Source organism: Streptopelia decaocto, assembly GCF_964273445.1.
Source record: "Streptopelia decaocto genome assembly, contig: HAP1_SCAFFOLD_2159, whole genome shotgun sequence".
Taxonomy (NCBI): Eukaryota; Metazoa; Chordata; class Aves; order Columbiformes; family Columbidae; genus Streptopelia; species Streptopelia decaocto.
Window position 1 is genome coordinate 1 of NW_028116622.1, and position 20,728 is coordinate 20,728.

General features: G+C 61.8%; 2 protein-coding genes and 1 long non-coding RNA gene across 3 annotated transcripts; all 3 read left to right on the forward strand.

The window, feature by feature from the left end:
- The first annotated feature begins 23 nt into the window (after positions 1-23).
- On the forward strand, positions 24-736 carry LOC309452126. Its single transcript, XR_014186447.1, has 2 exons — positions 24-152; positions 401-736. It is a non-coding gene; the product is annotated as an uncharacterized lncRNA (long non-coding RNA).
- Positions 737-4,802: 4,066 nt separating this feature from the next.
- Positions 4,803-13,186, forward strand: LOC309452125 (solute carrier family 22 member 6-A-like). The gene is made up of 10 exons (XM_082076803.1): positions 4,803-5,338; positions 6,650-6,753; positions 7,504-7,658; positions 9,222-9,390; positions 9,472-9,595; positions 9,663-9,778; positions 10,494-10,708; positions 11,597-11,705; positions 11,787-11,990; positions 13,062-13,186. Exons 2-10 carry the CDS (start codon positions 6,686-6,688, stop codon positions 13,123-13,125), a joined length of 1,224 nt encoding a protein of 407 aa, XP_081932929.1. The 5' UTR covers positions 4,803-5,338; positions 6,650-6,685; the 3' UTR covers positions 13,126-13,186.
- A 1,988-nt stretch (positions 13,187-15,174) lies between these two features.
- On the forward strand, positions 15,175-20,717 carry LOC309452127 (solute carrier family 22 member 6-B-like; the record flags this gene model as incomplete). The annotated part of the gene is made up of 6 exons (XM_082076804.1): positions 15,175-15,561; positions 16,774-16,877; positions 17,694-17,848; positions 18,517-18,685; positions 19,696-19,819; positions 20,602-20,717. Coding segments are annotated over 6 exons (1,055 nt in total), but the record flags the coding sequence as incomplete, so codon positions are not given.
- Positions 20,718-20,728: the final 11 nt, after the last annotated feature.

Consider the following 20,728-nt stretch of genomic DNA (forward strand, 5'->3'; position numbering starts at 1 on the left):
GACGCCTGGGTCCCTCTCCCGGACGCCTGGGTCCCCTGGGGTCACCCTGTGTCCCCTCCCCCCGCCCAGGAGGACTCTGAGGACAGTGACAGCGACGGGGAGGAGGAGCCAGCGCAGCCCCTCCCCCCACAGCCCCCCCTCGCCTTCCCCAGGTGACGCCCCTCCCCCCCCCTCCCCGGACGCCTGGGTCCCCTATGGGGGTTGCCCGGACGCCTGGGTCCCCTCCCGGACGCCTGGGTCCCCTATGGGGGTCACCCGGGTCCCCTTTTCTTGGGGAGGGGGGGTGGGTTCCCCCCAGGACACCTGGGTCCCCTATTGGGGGGTGGTCACCCGGACACCTGGGTCCCCTCCCGGACGCCTGGGTCCCCTGACCTGCCCCCCCCCCCCCATCTCCCCACAGCCCTGGGCTGCCCTTCCCCCCCCTGGGTCCCGCCCCCATGGCGGGGGGGGGAGGGGCCGGGGGCGGGGTCGGGCTCCCCCCCGCCCCCCCCCGCGAGGACGAGGATGAGGAGGATGAAGATTACGACTCGTAGCGCCCAGTCGGGCACTGGGAGCACTGGGAGCGCCCCCCCCCCCTTCTCCCCCCCGCGGGGGAGGGGGCTCGGCCCGGACGCCTGGGTCCCTCCCCGGACGCCTGGGTCCCCTTTTTGGGTGGGGGGAGGAGGGCGATTTTGGGGCCGTTTCGCAGCTTTTAATGAATTTGGGGGGGTTTTCAATAAAGTTCTGGTTTCCGTAACTGTCCCCCGGATGCCTGGGTCCCCCCCCCCGAACTCCTGGGTCCCCACCCCCGAACTCCTGGGTCCCTCCCGAACTCCTGGGTCCCCCCCCAAAACCCTGGATCCCCTGGAACTCCTGGGTCCCCCCCGAACTCCTGGGTCCCTCCCGAACTCCTGGGTCCCCTCGAACTCCTGGGTCCCCCGGAACTCCTGGGTCCCCCCCGAACTCCTGGGTCCCTCTAGACGCTCGTGTCCTTTCTCGGCCGCCAGGGGGCAGCAGAGACCCTGCGGGGTCGCCTATAGGGGGTTGTAGGGACCTATAGGGGTTTATAGGTATCTATAGGGTCCTGTGGGGGGGTGGTTCGGGGCCTATAGGTACCTATAGGTTATATAGGGGTCTGTGGGGCACCTATAGGGCTCGGTGTGGGAAGCTATAGGGGTTTATGGGAGGCTGTGATGGTCTATAGGAGGTACTGGAGCCTATAGGTGTCAGGGGATCACTATGGGGTCTACAGGCCCCATGGGGAGCTGGGGGGGCTATAGGGGCTCTATAGGCGTCTATAGGGGTTCAGGGGGATCTATAGGCCTCCCATGGGGGGACAACAGGTGGGGGGTTCTATAGGAGGAGGGGGTTTCTATAGGGGGTGGGGGAGTCTATAGGGGCTCTATAGGTCCCTCCAGAGACGTATGGGGCAGGTGGAGGGACCCAGGAGTTTGGGAGGGACCCAGGAGTTCGGGGGGGACCCGGGAGTTTGGGAGGGACCCAGGAGTTCGGGGGGGACCCAGGAGTTCGGGGGGGACCCAGGAGTTCGAGGGGACCCAGGAGTTCGGGGGGGACCCAGGAGTTCGAGGGGACCCAGGAGTTCGGGAGGGACCCAGGAGTTCGGGGGGGACCCAGGAGTTCGGGGGGGACCCGGGAGTTCGGGAGGGACCCAGGAGTTCGAGGGGACCCAGGAGTTCGGGAGGGACCCAGGAGTTCGGGAGGGGACCCAGGAGTTCGGGGGGGACCCAGGAGTTCGGGAGGGACCCAGGAGTTCGGGGGGGACCCAGGAGTTCGGGAGGGACCCAGGAGTTCGGGAGGGACCCGGGAGTTCGGGAGGGACCCAGGAGTCCGGGAGGGACCCGGGAGTTCGGGGGGGACCCAGGAGTTCGGGGGGGACCCAGGAGTTCGGGAGGGACCCAGGAGTTCGGGCACCCGCGGCGCTGGAATCCGCCCCTCCCCCCCCCCCCCCCCCCGCCCCCCCGCGCCCGCAGCCGGTGACACTTTAACCAAAAAAGCCGCTTTTCGCCTCATTTCCCGGGAGCAGGAGGGGCCGGCGGAGGTAACGGGGCCGGGGGACACCGAGGGGACATCGGGGGACACGGGGGGGGGACACGGAGAGGGGACATCGGGGGAGTTGGGGACAGGTTGGGGACAGGGGGGAGGGGACACGGTAACAGGTTGGGGACATCGTGGGGGCGACACGGGGGGGGTGGGGACATGGGGGGGGGACACGGGGGGAGTTGGGGACATCGTGGGGGGGTTGGGGAAGTGGGGAGGGGGCATGGCAACAGGTTGGGGACATCGGTGACAGGTTGGGGACATCGGGGGGGGTTGGGGAAAGGTTGGGGACATTGGTGACAGGTTGGGGACATCGTGGGGGGGACACGGGGGGGGTTGGGACAGGTTGGGGACATTGGTGACAGGTTGGGGACATCGTGGGGGGGACACGGGAGGGGTGGGGACAGGTTGGGGACATTGGTGACAGGTTGGGGACATCGTGGGGGGGGACACGGGGGGGTTGGGGACAGGTTGGGGACATTGGTGACAGGTTGGGGACATCGTGGGGGGCACACGGGGGGGGTGGGGACAGGTTGGGGACATTGGTGACAGGTTGGGGACATCGTGGGGGGGACACGGGGGGGGGTGGGGACAGGTTGGGGACATCGTGGGGGGGTTGGGGACAGGTTGGGGACATTGGTGACAGGTTGGGGACATCGTGAGGGGGACACGGGGGGTTGGGACAGGTTGGGGACATCGTGGGGGGGTTGGGGACAGGTTGGGGACATTGGTGACAGGTTGGGGACATCGTGGGGGGGACATGGGGGGATACAGAGGGGGTTGGGGACCAGTTGGGGACATCGTGGGGGAGCTGGGGACATCACACTGGGGACATGGGGGGGGTTGGGGACATTAGGGAGGGGACACACAACAGGCTGGGGACATCGGGGGGGGTCATGCAGGGGGCTGGGGACATGGGGACATTGGGGAGGGGACAAGGGGGGGACACAAGTGTCACATCTGGCCGGATGTCCCGTCCCCGGGGACGCGCTGGGGGGTGGGGGTGGGGACAAGTGACGCGAGCGGTGACACCGTCCCTGTGTGAGCCCGTGTCCCCATACGTCCCATTCTGTCCCCATGTCCCGCACTGTCCCCATGATGTCCCCAGGTCCCCACGATGGCATTCGGGTCCCTCCTGTCCCCATGTCCCTATATCCCCATGTCCCACACTGTCCCCATGTCCCCCTGATGTCCCCGTGTCCCCAAGTGTCCCCGCAATGGCATTCGGCTCCATCCTGTCCCCATGTCCCACACTGTCCCGGTGTCCCCATGTCCCCATGATGTCCCCATGTCCCCATGCTGTCCCCATGTCCCCATGATGTCCCCAGGTGTCCCCATGTCCCCATGATGCCCCCATGATGTCCCCAGGTGTCCCCACGATGGCGTTCGGCTCCGTCCTGTCCCCATGTCCCACACTGTCCCGGTGTCCCCATGTCCCCACGATGTCCCCATGTCCCCAGGTGTCCCCAGGTGTCCCCATGACGGCGTTCGGCTCCATCCTGTCCCCATGTTCCACGCTGTCCCATTGTCCCCATGTCCCCATGATGTCCCCATGTCCCCAGGTGTCCCCAGGTGTCCCCGCGATGGCATTCGGCTCCATCCTGTCCCCATGTTCCATGCTGTCCCATTGTCCCCATGTCCCCATGATGCCCCCATGATGTCCCCAGGTGTCCCCACGATGGCGTTCGGCTCCGTCCTGTCCCCATGTCCCACACTGTCCCCATGTCCCCATGATGTCCCCATGTCCCTACGATGTCCCCGTGTCCCCAGGTGTCCCCACGACGGCATTCAGCTCCATCCTGTCCCCATGTCCCACACTGTCCCGGTGTCCCCATGTCCCCATGATGTCCCCATGTCCCCACGATGTCCCCATGATGTCCCCAGGTGTCCCCACGATGGCGTTCGGCTCCATCCTGTCCCCATGTCCCACACTGTCCCAGTGTCCCCATGTCCCCATGATGTCCCCATGATGTCCCCACGACGGCGTTCGGCTCCATCCTGTCCCCATGTCCCACGCTGTCCCATTGTCCCCATGTCCCCATGATGCCCCCAGGTGTCCCCACGATGGCGTTCGGCTCCGTCCTGTCCCCATGTCCCACACTGTCCCGGTGTCCCCATGTCCCCATGATGTCCCCATGTCCCCACGATGTCCCCATGTCCCCAGGTGTCCCCGCGATGGCGTTCGGCTCCGTCCTGTCCCCATGTCCCACACTGTCCCGGTGTCCCCATGTCCCCATGATGTCCCCATGTCCCCACGATGTCCCCAGGCGTCCCCGCGATGGCGTTCGGCTCCGTCCTGTCCCGCGTCGGTGGCCTCGGCCGCTTCCAGCTGCTCCAGACGTCCCTGCTGTCCGTGCCCATCCTGCTCATGGCCGCGCACAACCTGCTGCAGAACTTCAGCGCCGCCGTCCCCCCGCACCGCTGCCGCGTCCCCAGCGTCACCCCCCGTGTCCCCAGTGCCACCCCCCATGTCCCCACTGTCACCCCCGGGGTCCCCAGTATCCCCAGTGCCACCCTTGGGGTCCCCGGTCCCACCCCCAGTGTCCCCAGCGTCCCCCCCATTGTCCCCAGTGCCACCCTTGGGGTCCCCGGTCCCACCCCCAGTGTCCCCAGCGTCACCCCCATTGTCCCCAGTGCCACCCTTGGGGTCCCTGGTCCCACCCCCAGTGTCCCCAGCGTCACCCCCATTGTCCCCAGTGCCACCCTTGGGGTCCCCAGTGCCATCCCCAGTGTCCCCAGTGCCACCCTTGGGGTCCCCAGTGCCATCCCCAGTGTCCCCAGTGCCACCCTTGGGGTCCCCAGTGTCACCCCCATTGTCCCCAGTGCCACCCTTGGGGTCCCCAGTGCCATCCCCAGTACCCCCAGTGTCACCCCTGGTATCCCCGGTCCCACCCCCAGTATCCCCAGTGCCACCCCCATTGTCCCCAGTGCCACCCCCAGTGTCCCCAGTGCCATCCTTGGTGTCCCCAGTGCCATCCTTGGTGTCCCCAGTGCCATCCTTGGTGTCCCCAGAGCCACCCCCATTGTCCCCAGTGTCACCCCGGAGCCACCCGGCCCCATCTCTGGTGGCACTTTGGGGGCTCCTGATGGCATCTCAGCAGCTTCCGGCGGCACCCTGGGGACACCCGGTGACACCTCGGGGCCCCCCGATGGCACCCTGGGGTCCCCCAACGCCACCCTGGGCTCCTGTCACCTCTACGTGTCCCCCAGCAATGGCAGCGGCGGCGCCGGGGCCACCGAACCGTGTCCCCACGGGTGGGACTACGACCGCAGCGTCTACGTGGCCACGATCGTCACCGAGGTGACACGGGGGACATGGGGGAGGGGACACGGGGGGTTGGGGGGACCATGGGGAGGTGGAACCATCGGGAGATGGAGATGGGACCATATGGAGATGAAGGGACGGAGGTGGAACCATATGGAGATGGGGTGATGGAGATGGGACCATAAGGAGATGGGATGATGGAGATGGGACCATAAAGAGCTGGTGGGACCATATGGAGATGAAGCGATGGAGGTGGAACCATCTGGAGATGATGGAACCACCTGGGGAGGGAGAGATGGAGATGGAGACACAGAGGTGGGAGGGCGGAGGTGGAACCGTATGGAGATGGAACGTATGGTGGTGGAGGTGGATCCATAGGGAGATGGTGGGAGGGAGGTGGAACCGTAGAGAGTTGGTGGGATGGAGATGGAACCATCTGCAGATGGAGATGGAACCATCTGGAGATGGAGGTGGAACCATCTGGAGATGGAACCATCTAGAGATGGAGGGATGGAGCTGGATGGAGATGGAGAGATGGAGAGATGGAGATGGAACCATCTGGAGATGGAGATGGAACCAGCTAGAGATGGAGGGATGGAGATGGATGGAGATGGAGATGGAACCATCTGGAGATGGAACCATCTAGAGATGGAGATGGAACCATCTGGAGATGGAACCATCTAGAGATGGAGATGGAACCATCTGGAGATGGAGATGGAACCATCTGGAGATGGAACCATCTGGAGATAGAAATAGAGATGGAACCATCTAGAGATGGAGATGGAACCATCTGGAGATGGAGATGGAACCATCTGGAGATGGAGGTGGAACCATCTGGAGATGGAACCATCTAGAGATGGAGGGATGGAGCTGGATGGAGATGGAGAGATGGAGATGGAACCATCTGGAGATGGAGATGGAACCAGCTAGAGATGGAGGGATGGAGATGGATAGAGATGGAGATGGAACCATCTGGAGATGGAACCATCTAGAGATGGAGATGGAACCATCTGGAGATGGAACCATCTGGAGATAGAAATAGAGATGGAACCATCTAGAGATGGAGATGGAACCATCTGGAGATGGAACCATCTGGAGATAGAAATGGAGATGGAACCATCTAGAGATGGAGATGGAACCATCTGGAGATGGAACCATCTGGAGATGGAACCACGTGGGGCTGCTGGGTCCATGGGGCTGTTGATGGGTCCATGGGGCTGATGGGTCCATGGGGCTGTTGGGTCCATGGGGCTGTTGATGGGTCCATGGGGCTGTTGGGTCCGTGGGGCCGGAGCTGTGGGGCCGGGGCCTCGCGGTGGCCGTTGGGGACACGCTGTCCCTCCGCAGTGGGACCTGGTGTGCGGGTACCGGCAGCTGCGCCAGATGGCCCAGTCCATCTACATGGCCGGGGTGCTGGTGGGGGCGCTGCTCCTGGGGGGCCTGTCCGACAGGTACCGCCCCCCGCCTCGCTTCCCCTCCCAGTGCTCCCAGTTCCCCTCCCAGTGCTCCCAGTTCCCCTCCCATTGCCCCCAGTGCTCCCATTGCTCCCAGTTCCCCTCCCATTGCCCCCAGTGCTCCCAGTGCTCCCAGTTCCCCTCCCAGTGCTCCCAGTGCTCCCAGTTCCCCTCCCAGTGCTCCCAGTGCTCCCAGTTCCCCTCCCATTGCTCCCAGTGCTTCCAGTCCCCCCCATTGCCCCCAGTGCTCCCATTGCTCCCAGTTCCCCTCCCATTGCCCCCAGTGCTCCCAGTGCTCCCATTGCTCCCAGTCCCTCCCAGTGCTTCCAGTGCTCCCAGTTCCCCTCCCAGTGCTTCCAGTCCCCCCCATTGTCCCCAGTGCTCCCATTGCTCCCAGTCCCTCCCAGTGCACCCAGTGCTCCCAATCCCTCCCAGTGCTCCCAGTCCTCCCAGCACTCCCAGTGCTCCCGTTGCCCCCAGTGCTCCCATTGCTCCCATTGCTCCCAGTCCTCCCAGCACTCCCAGTCCCTCCCATTGCTCCCAGTCCCCCCCAGTGCTACCAGTCCTCCCAGCACTCCCCCTGCTCCCAGTCCCTCCCAGTCCCCCCAGTGCCCCCCGTGCTCCTCCCAGTGCTCCCTGTCCCTCCCAGTCCCTCCCAGTCCCTCCCAGTGCTCCCAGTGCCCCCAGTGCTCCCATTGCCCCCAGTCCCTCCCAGTGCCCCCAGTGCCGCCAGTGCTGCCGTCGCAGGTTCGGGCGCAAGGCGCTGCTGCTCTGGTCCTACCTGCAGCTGGGGGTGATGGGCACCTGCACGGCCTTCGCGCCCAACTACGCGTCGTACTGCGCCTTCCGCTTCGCGGGCGGGATGGCGCTGTCGGGCTTCGGGCTCAGCATCGCCTGCCTGGGTGAGCGCGCGCGCGGGGACCCGGGGACGCGACGGGCGGCACCACGGCCAGGGCTGGGGACAACACAATGGCCATGGACGGGGTGACACAATGGCCATGGATGGGGGTGACCCAATGGCCATGGGTGGGGACAACACAATGGCCATGGTTGGGGGGACAACACAATGGTCATGGGTGTCGCAATGGCCATGGACAGGGTTGACCCAATGGGCATGGATGGGGACAACCCAATGGCCATGGACAGGGGTGACCCAATGGCCATGGTTGGGGGCACCACCGTGGTCATGGATGTCCCAATGGCCATGGACAGGGTTGACCCAATGGGCATGGACGGGGACAACCCAATGGCCATGGACAGGGGTGACCCAATGGCCATGGTTGGGGACAACCCAATGGCCATGGACGGGGTTGACCCAATGGCCATGGATGGGGTTGACCCAGTGGCCATGGTTGGGGACAACCCAATGGCCATGATTGGGGGTGTCACCATGGTCATGGATGTCCCAATGGCCATGGACAGGGTTGACCCAGTGGCCATGGACAGGGACAACCCAATGGCCATGGTTGGGGACGACACAATGGTCATGGTTGGGGACAACCCAATGGCCGTGGATAGGGTTGACCCAATGGCCATGGGTGGGCTTGACCCAATGGCCATGGTTGGGGCCGTCACCATGGTCATGGATGTCCCAATGGCCATGGTTGGGGACAACCCAATGGCCATGATTGGGGGTGTCACCATGGTCATGGATGTCCCAATGGCCATGGAGAAGTGTGACCCAATGGCCATGGGTGGGGTTGACCCAATGGCCATGGATGGGGTTGACCCAGTGGCCATGGTTGGGGACAACCCAATGGCCATGATTGGGGGTGTCACCATGGTCATGGATGTCCCAATGGCCATGGATGGGGTTGACCCAATGGCCATGGTTGGGGACAACCCAATGGCCATGGAGAAGGGTGACCCAATGGCCATAAATGGGGACAACCCAATGGTCATGGGTGGGGGTGACCCAATGGCCATGGGTGGGGTTGACCCAATGGCCATGGGTGGGGACAACACAATGGCCATGGACAGGGGTGACCCAATGGCCATGGTTGGGGACAGCCCAATGGCCATGGAGAATGGTGACCCAATGGCCATAAATGGGGACAGCCCAATGGCCATGGGTGGGGGTGACCCAATGGCCATGGGTGGGGTTGACCCAATGGCCATGGGTGGGGACAACACAATGGCCATGGACGGGGTTGACCCAATGGCCATAAATGGGGACAACCCAATGGCCATGATTGGGGGCGTCACCATGGTCATGGATGTCCCAATGGCCATGGCTGGGGACAACCCCATGGCCATGGAAGGGGACAACCCAATGCTGATGGTTGGGGACACCCCATGGCCATGGAAGGGGACAACCCAATGCTGATGGTTGGGGACACCCAACGGCCATGGATGTCCCCATGGCCACGGGAGGGTGGCTCACCCTGGCCAAGAAGAACGACGTGGACCCGCGGAGGCCACCGACCGTGTCCCCAACGCCGAGGTGACCCCGCGTCCCCCTGCAGTGGTGGAGTGGATCCCCACCCCCTACCGCGCCGTCACCGTGGCCATCACCGGCTTCTCCTACACGCTGGGCCAGATCCTGCTGGCCGGGATCGCCTACGCCGTCCCCCATTGGCGCTGGCTGCAGCTCACCGTGTCCCTGCCCTTCTTCGGCTTCTTCTGCTGCTCCTGGTAGGGCCTGGGGACACCCGGGGGACACCCCGGGGACACCGTGGGGGTCTCCCGGTGCCTCAGTTTCCCCCATGGCCGCAGGTGGTTGGCCGAGTCGGCGCGGTGGTTGGTCCTGTCCGGGAAGGCCGAGAAGGCCGTGAAGGTCCTTCAACGCGTGGCCAAGATCAACGGGAGGAAGGAGGAAGGGGAGAAGATCACGGTGGAGGTTTGGTGACACCATGGGGGGTTGGCGGTGGCCTCGCTGTCCCCTCCCAACCCGCCCGTGTCCCCAGATCCTCAGGTCCAGCATGAAGGAGGAGCTGGCGGCGCTCAAGTCGTCGTACACCGTGTCCGACCTGGTCCGGACCCCCGTGATCCGGCACATCTTCTGCTGCCTCTCCATCGTCTGGTGGGGCCGGGGGACAGGGAGGGGGTTGGATGGTTGAGATGATGGGTGGTTGGTCAAGAAGATGGTTGGTTGGATGGTTGGTTGGTTGATTGAGAAGGCGGTTGGTTGGTCAGTTGGTTGAGAAGATGGTTGGTTGGTTGGTTGGATGGTTGGTTGGTTGATTGAGAAGATGGTTGGTTGGTCGGTTGGTTGAGAAGATGGTTGGTTGGTTGGTTGGTTGGTTGGTTGGTTGGTTGGTTGGTTGGTTGGCTGGATGGTTGGTTGGCTGGATGGTTGGTTGGTTGGATGGTTGGTTAGTTGGTTAAGAACATGGTTAGTTAGTTAGTTGAGAAGATGGTTAGTTCATTGGTTGGTTGGGTGGTTGGTTAAGAAGAAGGTTGATTGGTTGGTTGGGTGGTTGGGTGGATGGGTGGTTAAGAAGAGGGTTGATTGGTTGGTTGGGTGGTTGGTTGGGTGGTGGTTAAGAAGAGGGTTGATTGGTTGGTTGGGTGGTTGGTTGGGTGGGTGGTTAAGAAGAGGGTTGATTAGTTGGTTGGGTGGGAGGTTGGGAGGGTGTTGGTCCCACAACCCTCTTCCCCTCACCTGACACCCTGTCCATGTGACAGCGACACCCCAGGGGGGTTGGTGACACCCCAGGGAGGTTGGTGACACCCCGCGGATGTTGGTGACACCACGGGGGGGTGGTGCCCCCACTCAAGGTCCATTTCCCCACCAGGTTCTCCATCAGTTTCTCCTACTACGGCCTGGCCATGGATCTCCAGAACTTCGGCGTCAGCATTTACCTGATCCAGGTGATTTTCGGCGCCGTGGACGTCCCGGCCAAGCTGGTGGTGACCGTGTCCGTCAGCTACGTGGGCCGGCGCGTGTCGCTCATGGTCGCGCTCTTCCTGGCGGGCTTGGTCATCATCGCCAACATCTTCGTCCCCACAGGTGGGTGTGGGGGACGCGGGGGATCTGTCACCGGGTCCTCAGCAGGACACGCCCTGCTTGGGGCTTCACCCATTGGTCCCTTCGCCAGATGTTGGGTGATGCACCTGCCTGCATCTCCATCCATCCACATCTCCATCCATCCACTCATCTTGTGTCCAACCACCCAACCACATCTCCATCCAACCACCCATCAACATCTCCATCCATCCATTGACATCTCCAACCACCCAACCACATCTCCGTCCATCCATCCATCCATGTGTCCAACCATCCAACCACCCATCAACATCTCTGTCCATCCAACCACATTTCCATCCATCCATCCATCCATCCATCCATCCATCCATCCATCCATCCGTCCATCTGTCCTTCCGTCCATCTGTCCATCCATCCGTCTGTCCATCTGTCCATCCATCCGTCCGTCCATCCATCCACCCAACCACCCGTCAACATCTCCAACCACCCAAACATCTCCATCCGTCCATCCATCCATCCAACCAACCATCTGTCCATTCATCCAACCAACCAACCAACCAACCAACCAACCAACCAACCAACCAACCAACCATTCAACCATCCATCCATCCATCCATTTGTCCATCCAACCAACCAACCAACCAACCATTCAACCATCCATCCATCCATCCGTTCATCCAACCATCTGTCCATCCAACCATCCAACCAACCATCTGTCCATTCATCCAACCAACCAACCAACCATCCATCCGTCCATCCAACCATCCGTCCATCCATCCATCAACATCTCCAACCATCCACTGGCATCTCCAACCACCCAACCACATCTCCACCCCCATCCCCTTCTCCCCACCCCCGCGGTGTCCCCACGGTGTCCTCGCGGTGTCCCCACGGTGTCCCCGCGTCCCCCAGAGCTGCAGACGCTGCGCACGGCCCTGGCCGTCATCGGGAAGGGTTGTCTCTCCGCCTCCTTCAACTGCGTCTTCCTCTACACCACCGAGCTCTACCCGACCCCCATCAGGTACGTCCCGTCCCGGTGACCCCACGGTGACGTCGCGGTGACCCCGCGGTGACGTTGCGGTGACGCCGCGGTGCCGCGCAGGCAGACGGGCTTGGGCTTCGGCAGCACCATGGCGCGCGTGGGCGGCATCGTGGCGCCGCTGGTGAAGATGACGGAGGAGTATTACCCCTTCCTGCCGCCCGCCGTCTACGGGGTGGCCCCCGTGGTGGCCACCGTGGCCGCCGGCTTCCTGCCCGAGACGCTCAACATGCCGCTGCCCGACACCATCGAGGAGGTGGAGAGCAGGTGGGGGACACGCCGAGGGGTGGGGGGACATGGGGTGGGTGGGTGGAGATGATGGTGGAAGGATGGAGACATGGAGGGGTGGCTGGAGACGTCAATGGGTGGCTGATGGTTTGATGAAGGTTGGATGATGGATGAAGGTTGGATGGTGGTTGACAGTTGGATGATGATGGATGATGGTTGGATGAAGGTTGGATGGTGGTTGGAGAAAGGTGGGATGATGAATGAAGGTTGGATGATCGTTGGATGAAGGTTGGATGATGGTTGACAGTTGGATGATGATGGTTGGATGAAGGTTGGATGATAGTTGGATGAAGGTTGGATGATGGATGAAGGTTGGATGGTGGTTGACAGTTGGATGATAGTTGGATGATGGTTGGATGAAGGTTGGATGAAGGTGGGATGATGGATGAAGGTTGGATGATGGTTGACAGTTGGATGATGATGGTTGGATCAAGGTTGGATGATAGTTGGATGAAGGTTGGATGATGGATGAAGGTTGGGTGATGGATGAATGTTGGATGATGGTTGACAGTTGGATGATGATGGTTGGATGAAGGTTGGATGGTGGTTGGACAAAGGTGGGATGATGAATGAAGGTTGAACGAAGGGTGGATGATGGATGAAGGTTGGATGGTGGTTGACAGTTGGACGATAATGGATGATGGTTGGATGAAGGTTGGATGATGCAGAGATAGTTGGATGAAGATTGGGCAAAGGCTGGATGATGGTAGGACAATGGACGATGGTTGGATGACGGTTGGACGATGGTTGGACGATGGTTGGATGACGGTTGGATGACGGCTGGATGATGGACGATGGTTGGCTGATGGTTGGCTGATGGTTGGACGATGGTTGGACGATGGTTGGCTGATGGTTGGACAATGGTTGAATGACAGGTGGATGATAGATGATGGTTGGTTGATGGTCGGATGATGGCTGGACAATGGACAATGGTTGGCTGATGGTTGGACGATGGTTGGCTGATGGTTGGACGATGGTTGGATGCCGACAGACAGCTGGACGGACACCGTCCAATCGGGGCCCTGTCCCCGCTGGTGGCTCCTCCCCCAGGGCCAGGCGGAAGCCACAGGAGGAGCCCAAGGAGAAGATCCCGCTCCAGCCCCAGGAGCCCTGACGGGCCCGGGGGACACGGGGACACGGGACCTGTCCCCACGGCCGGTGACACCGCGGGACGCGTCCTGGGCAATAAAGCAGCTCTGGTGGGGACAACGGCTCAGGGTGATGTCTGAGGCCACCGAAGCCACCACCGATGGGGTGACACCTCCACCCACGTCCCCAAAGCCACCACCATTGGGGTGACACCTCCAACCATGTCCCCAAGGCCACCACCAATGGGTGACACCAAAGACCCGTGTCCCCAAGGCCACCACCAATGGGGTGACACCTCCACCCACGTCCCCAAAGCCACCACCATTGGGATGACACCTCCACCCGTGTCCCCAAGGCCACCACCAATGGTTGACACCAAAGACCCGTGTCCCCAAGGCCACCACTGATGGGGTGACACCTCCACCCGTGTCCCCAAGACCAGAACCAGTGGGGTGACGCCTCCACCCTTGTCCCCAAGACCAGAACCAATGGGGTGACACCTCCACCCATGTCCCCAAGGCCAGAACCAATGGGGTGACACCTCCACCCATGTCCCCAAGGCCACCACCAGTGCGGTGACACATCCACCCATGTCCCCAAGGCCACCACCAATGGGGTGACACCTCCACCCATGTCCCCAAGGCCACCACCAGTGGGGTGACACCAAAGACCCGTGTCCCCAAGGCCACCACCATTGGGGTGACGCCTCCACCCACGTCCCCAAAGCCACCACCATTGGGGGTGACACCTCCACCCGTGTCCCCAAGGCCACCACCAATGGGTGACACCTCCACCCACGTCCCCAAAGCCACCACCATTGGGGGTGACACCTCCACCCGTGTCCCCAAGGCCACCACCAATGGGTGACACCAAAGACCTGTGTCCCCAAGGCCACCACTGATGGGGTGACACCTCCACCCGTGTCCCCAAGACCAGAACCAGTGGGGTGACGCCTCCACCCATGTCCCCAAGACCAGAACCAGGGGGGTGACACCTCCACCCATGTCCCCAAGGCCACCACCATTGGGGTGACACCTCCACCCTTGTACCCAAGGCCACCACTATTGGGGGTGACACCTCCACCCTTGTCCCCAAGACCAGAACCAGGGGGGTGACACCTCCACCCACATCCCCAAGGCCACCACCAATGGGTGACACCTCCACCCAAGGCCACCACCAATGGGGTGACACCAAAGCCCCTCGTCCCCAAGGCCACCCCGATGTCCCCAACCCCCCCAGGGCCCCCAGCCCCCGCTCCACGTCCCGCGTGTCCCTTGTCCCCAGGCCGTCAAAAATTAACGGCGGGCGGAAGCTCCGTGACCGAGCGCGACCGACCGCGCCGGCGCCTCCGGACGCCTTTGGACCCAAAACCGCTACAATTTAACCCAAAAAAGGGGCCGGCCAAGCCCATTCTTTGACCCAAAAGTGCTAAAATTTAACCCAAAAAAAGAGGCCAGCGAAGCCCATTCCCTGACCCAAAAGCGCTAAAATTTAACCCAAAAGAGGCTGGTGAAGATCCCCCATTGCCTTCCCGAGGCGTCCCCAAGAGCTGGATGTCCCCAAAAACCCACTTTTTTCCCTCAAAATATTGTTGTTTTGTTTAATTCTATAATTTTCACAAAAACGACAATTCTTTCTTTTCTCCCCGCCCCAAATTTGTCCAGTTTTGCCCCATTTTGGGGGCTCTTTTTGGCGTCACAACGAGGAGACCCCCCTCTGGCCACCCCGTTGTCCCACTGTTGTCCCATTTGGTGACCCCCGTGGGTCCCGTTGTCGCATTTGGTGACACCCGTAGGTCCCGTTCTCCCATTTGGTGGCCCCCGTTGTCCCATTTGGTGACCCCCGTGGGCCCCGTTGGCACATTTGGTGACACCCACAGGTCCCGTTGTCACCCTCGGTGTCCTCTTTTGCCCATTTTCACTGGAAATTCACCCAAAACCCGTCTACAAAGTCAAAGATTAACCCCAAGGCAACCGTTGACCCGACCGCGGGATCCGTGGCCGGTCGCGCGGCGGCGGCGCCGGGAGCGCTTTTTGGGGTGAAACACGGGGGTTTTGGGGCCGGCGGCGCCGTCATGGCCTTTGCCGAGCTGCTGGCGCGCCTGGGGGGGATGGGCCGCTTCCAGGTGGCCACCGTGGCCGTGTTGGCCATGCCCGTGTTCATGATGGCGAGTCACAACCTGCTGCAGAACTTCACGGCCGCCGGCGTCGCCCACCGGTGCCGGCTGCGCTGGGAGGACGGTGATGACAATGGTGACAATGGTGACAACGGCACCGGCGCCGGGGAGCGGCTGCGGGCGTGGGTGCCGGCGGGCGAGCGGTGCCGGCGCTTCGTGGCCCCGCAGTGGTGGCTCCTGGAGGCCAACGCGTCGGTGGCCAACGCCACGGGGGCCGAGACGGAGCCGTGCCGGGACGGCTGGACCTACGACCGCGGCGTCTTCAGCAGCACCATCGTCACCGAGGTACCGGGGGGACACGGGGGGACACGGGGGGGACGCGGGGGGGACAACGCAATGGAAGGCGGCCGGTGGTGTCACCACATTGGTGTCACTACGTTGGTGTCCCCACATTGGTGTCCCCACGTTGGTCTCACCATGTTGGTGTCTCCATGTTGGTGTCACCATGTTGATGTCCCCACATCGGTGTCCCCACGTCGGTCTCCCCATGTTGATGTCACCATGTTGGTGTCACCATGTTGGTGTCCCCATATCGGTGTCCCAACATTGATGTCCCCACATTGGCGTCACCACATTGATGTCCCCACGTCGGTGTCCCAACGTTGATGTCCCCACGTCGGTATCCTCATGTTGGTGTCACCACGTTGGTGTCCCCACGTCGGTGTCACCATGTTGATGGCCCCACATTGGTGTCACCATATTGGTGTCCCCACGTCGGTGTCCCCATGTTGATGTCCCCACATCAGTGTCCCCATGTCGGTCTCACCATGTCGATGTCCCCATGTCGGTGTCACCATGTTGGTGTCACCAAGTTGGTGTCCCCATATCGGTGTCCCAACATTGATGTCCCCACGTTGGCGTCACCACATTGATGTCCCCACGTCGGTGTCCCCACATCAGTCTCACCATGTTGATGTCCCCACGTCAGTATCCTCATGTTGATGTCACCACGTTGGTGTCCCCATGTCGGTGTCACCACGTTGATGTCCCCACATTGCTGTCACCATATTGGTGTCCCCACGTCAGTGTCACCATATTGGTGTCACCATGTTGATGTCACCACGCTGGTGTCCCCACGTCGGTGTCCCCATGTTGATGTCACCACATTGGTGTCACCACATTGATGTCCCCATGTCGGTGTCACCACGTTGATGTCCCCATGTCGGTGTCATTACGTTGATGTCCCAACATTGATGTCCCCACGCTGACGTTGTCCAACTGGAGCATCTTCCCAACCTTTGCTGGAGGAACCTGATGCTCTGAGAGCTCAGGAGGAAAAAGGGGGGACGTGGGGGTCGGTGGCCACCACTAAGGGGACAAAAAGGGAGCAGGTGACACCTGGCAGGACCTTCAGCCCACGGAGATGCTGGGAAGCGCCACCAAGTGTCGCGTCTCGGTGTCGCCGTCGGCCAAACGCCGGTTGGGTTGTGTCACCGCGCCCCCGGCGCCGGGCTGGGGACGTGCTGGGTGTCCCCACGCGTGTCCTTGTCCCCGCAGTGGGACCTGGTGTGTGGCCAGCGGGGGATGAAGCAGGTGGCCCAGTCGCTCTACATGGCCGGGGTGCTGCTGGGGGGGCTGCTCTTCGGGAGCCTCTCGGACCGGTGAGCTTCGGCCTCTTCCTCCTCCTCCTCCTCTCCCTCTTCCTCCTCTTCTTCCTCTTTCTCCTCCTCCTCACCCTCTCTTCTTCCTCCTCTTCTTCCTCCTCTTCCTCACCCCATCTTCTTCATCCCTTCCTCCTCCTCTTCGTTCTACTCATCACTTTCTTCTTCCTCTTCCTCCTCTTCTTCCTCCTCTTCCTCCTCCTCATCCCCTCTTCTTCCTCTTTCTCTTCCTCTTCTTCCACTTCCTCTTCTTCTGCCTCTCTCTCTTCTCTTCCTCTCCCCTCCTCCTCCTCTTCCTCCTCTCTTTCTTCTTCCTCCTCCTCATCTCTTCTTCCTCTTCTTTCTCTTTCTCCCACTTCCTCCTCCCCTTCCTCTTCCTCCCCTCTTCCTCCTTTCTCCTCCTTTTCCTCCTTTCTCCTCCTTTTCCTCCTTTCTCCTCCTTTTCCTCCTTTCTCCTCCTCTTCCTCCTTCCTCCTCCCTCCTCCTCTTCCTCCTCTTCCTCCTCCTTCCTCCTCCTCTTCCTCCTTCCTTTCCTCCTCCTCCTCTTCCTCCTTCCTCCTCCCTCCTCCTCCTCCCTCCTCCCCTTCCTCCTCCTCCTCCTCTTCCTCCTTCCTCCTCCCCTTCCTCCTCCTCCTCCTCTTCCTCCTTCCTCCTCCTCTTCCTCCTCCTCCTCCTCTTCCTCCTTCCTCCTCCTCTTCCTCCTCCTCCCCTTCCTCCTTCCTCCTCCTCCTCCCTCCTCCCCTTCCTCCTTCCTCCTCCTCCTCCTCCTCCCTCCTGCTCCTTCCCGCCCCGCTCACGGCTCCTGGTCCGGCGCAGGTTCGGGCGCCGCGCGGTGCTGATCTGGTGCCACCTGCAGCTGGCGGCCATGGGGACGGCGTCGGCCTTCGCGCCCAGCTTCGCGTGGTACTGCGCGCTGCGCCTGCTCACCGGAGCCGCCTTCTCGGGGGTGCTGCTCAACAGCGTGTCCCTCGGTACGCGGCGCCCGCCCCGACCTGCTCCACGGCTCCAGCTTTCTCTGTGTCTTGTCCCTGCTCTTCTCCACGTCCCTGCTCTTCCCCATGTCCCTGGTGTCCATGGCTTGGTGTCCATGTCCTGGTGTCCATGTCTTGGTGTCCATGTCCTGGTCTCCATGTCTTGGTCTTCATGTCTTGGTCTCCATGTCCTGCTCTCCACATCTTGGTCTCCATGTCCTGCTCTCCACATCTTGGTGTCCATGTCCTGGTCTCCACGTCCTGGTGTCCATGTCCTGGTGTCCATATCCCCAGTGTCCATGTCATGTCCCCAGTGTCCACGTCCCTGGTGTCCAAGTCATGCCCTGGTCTCCATGTCCCTGGTCTCCATGTCATGTCCCTGGTGTCCATGTCCTGGTGTCCACGTCCCTGCTGTTCTCCATGTTGCGCTGTCCATGTCTTGGTGTCCATGTCCCAGTGTCCACATCTTGGTGTCCATGTCTTGGTGTCCATGTCCTGGTGTCCACGTCCCCAGTGTCCACGTCCCCAGTGTCCACATCCCTGGTGTCCACGTCCCCGGTGTCCACGTCCCGGTGTCCATGTTCCTGCTGTTCTCCATGTTGTGGTGTCCATGGTGCGGTGTCCATGGTGCGGTGTCCACGTCCCGGTGTCCCGTCGTGTCCCCCCAGCTCTGGAGTGGATGCCGACGCGCGGGCGGGCGCTGGTGGGCACCCTCATGGGTTACTGCTACACGCTGGGGCAGTTCCTGCTGGCCGGGGTCGCCTACGCCGTCCCCCATTGGCGCTGGCTGCAGCTCACCGTGTCCCTGCCCTTCCTCGGCTTCTTCTGCTGCTCCTGGTGAGGAGGAGGGGGGAAAGATGGACGGACGGATGGATGGATGGAGAGACGGTGCAAGGATGGGCGGCTGGTTGGAAGGTTGGACGGTCAGAAGGTTAGATGGAGAAGGATGGATGGAGATGAACGTGGATGGATGGAGAATATGGACGGACAGAGAAGAACATGGACGGATGGAGAGAAGGGTTAAGGATGGACAGAAGGTTGGGTGGACGGACAGTTGGACAGTTGGATGGTCAGAGGTTGGACATTCGGATGGTGATGAGGTTGGACAGTTGGATGGTCATGAAGTTGGATGGTTGGGTGGTTGGACAGTTGGACGGTTGGACAGTCGGACGGTCAGAAGGTTGGATGGTCAGAAGGTTGGACAGTTGAATGGTCAGGAGGTTGGACAGTTGGACGGTTGGACACTTGGAGAGTTGGATGGCTGGACAGTCAGAAGGTTGGACGGTTGGATGGTCAGGAGGTTGGACAGTTGAATGGTTGGACGGTTGGAGAGTTGGATGGTTGGATGGTTGGACGGTCAGAAGGTTGGACAGTTGGATGGTTGGACGGTCGGACAGTTGGATGGTTGGACAGTTGGATGGTTGGACGGTCAGAAGGTTGGACAGTTGGATGGTTGGACGGTCGGACAGTTGGATGGTCGGACAGTTGGATGGTTGGACAGTTGGACGGTCAGATGGTTGGACAGTTGGATGGTTGGACGGTTGGTTGGATGGTCAGAAGGTTGGACGGTTGGACAGTTGGACGGTTGGACGGTTGGACGGTTGGACGGTTGGTTGGATGGTCAGAAGGCTGGACGGTTGGCTGAACCCCAGCCTGGCGCGGTGCCGGTGGGGACAACTGAAGCGGGTCCGGCGGGCCCTTGGCCGCCCGTGCCGCGGGTGGCTGACGGAGTCGGCGCGCCCTCGGCCGCCTGTGCCGCAGGTGGCTGACGGAGTCGGCGCGCCCTCGGCCGCCCGTGCCGCGGGTGGCTGACGGAGTCGGCGCGCCCTCGGCCGCCTGTGCCGCAGGTGGCTGACGGAGTCGGCGCGCTGGCTGCTGATGGCGGGGAGGCCGCAGCAGGCGCTGCGGGCGCTGCGCAGGGTGGCCAAGCTCAACGGGAAGGAGGAGGAAGGGGACAAGCTGGACATCGAAGTAAAAGGGGCCCTGGGGCACCGCGGGGGCTGGTGGGGGTGGGGACCCCGTTCTGAGCCGAGGTCAATGGTGGGGGGTCCCCAAACCCACCTGTCCCCCCACACCCGCCCATCCCCGCGGACAACCGGCCATCTGTCTGTCCAGCCCTCTCCATTATCTCCATCATCGCCTCAATCATCTCCATCTCCATCATCTCCAATTCCTCCATCATCTCCTCCATCTCCATAATCTTCATCATCTCATCTCCTCAGTCATCTCCATCTCCACCATCTTCGTCATCTCCAATTCCTTCATCATCTCCATCATCTCATCTCCATCATCTCCACCATCTCCATCTCCATCATCTCCTCCATCTCATCTCCTCAATCATCTCCATCTCCACCATCTTCATCGTCTCCAGTTCCTTCATCATCTCCACCATCTCATCTCTATCTCCTCCATCTCTATCATCTCCTCCATCTCCATCTCCATCATCTCCTCCATCTCCATCATCTCCTCCATCTCATCTCCTCAATCATCTCCAATTCCTCCATCATCTCCACCATCTCATCTCCTCCATCTCCATCTCCACCATCTCATCTCCATCATCTCCTCCATCTCATCTCCATCATCTCCTCCATCATCTCCTCTCCACCATCTCCTCCATGATCTCCATCTCCTCGATCTCCCCGCCCCCCAGTCCCCTCTCTGCTCCTCCCACCCCCAAAGGAGCAGAGGAACCCCCGTGTCCCCCGTGTCCCCCCATGTCCCCGTGTCCCCCCACGTCCCCCGTGTCCCCCCAGACCCTGCGCTCCCACATGCAGACGGAAACGCCGGCGGCCGGGCCGCGGCACTCGGTGCTGGACCTGGTGCGGACGCCGCCCGCGCGCCGCATCTCCTGCTGCCTCAGCTTCGTCTGGTACGGCCGGG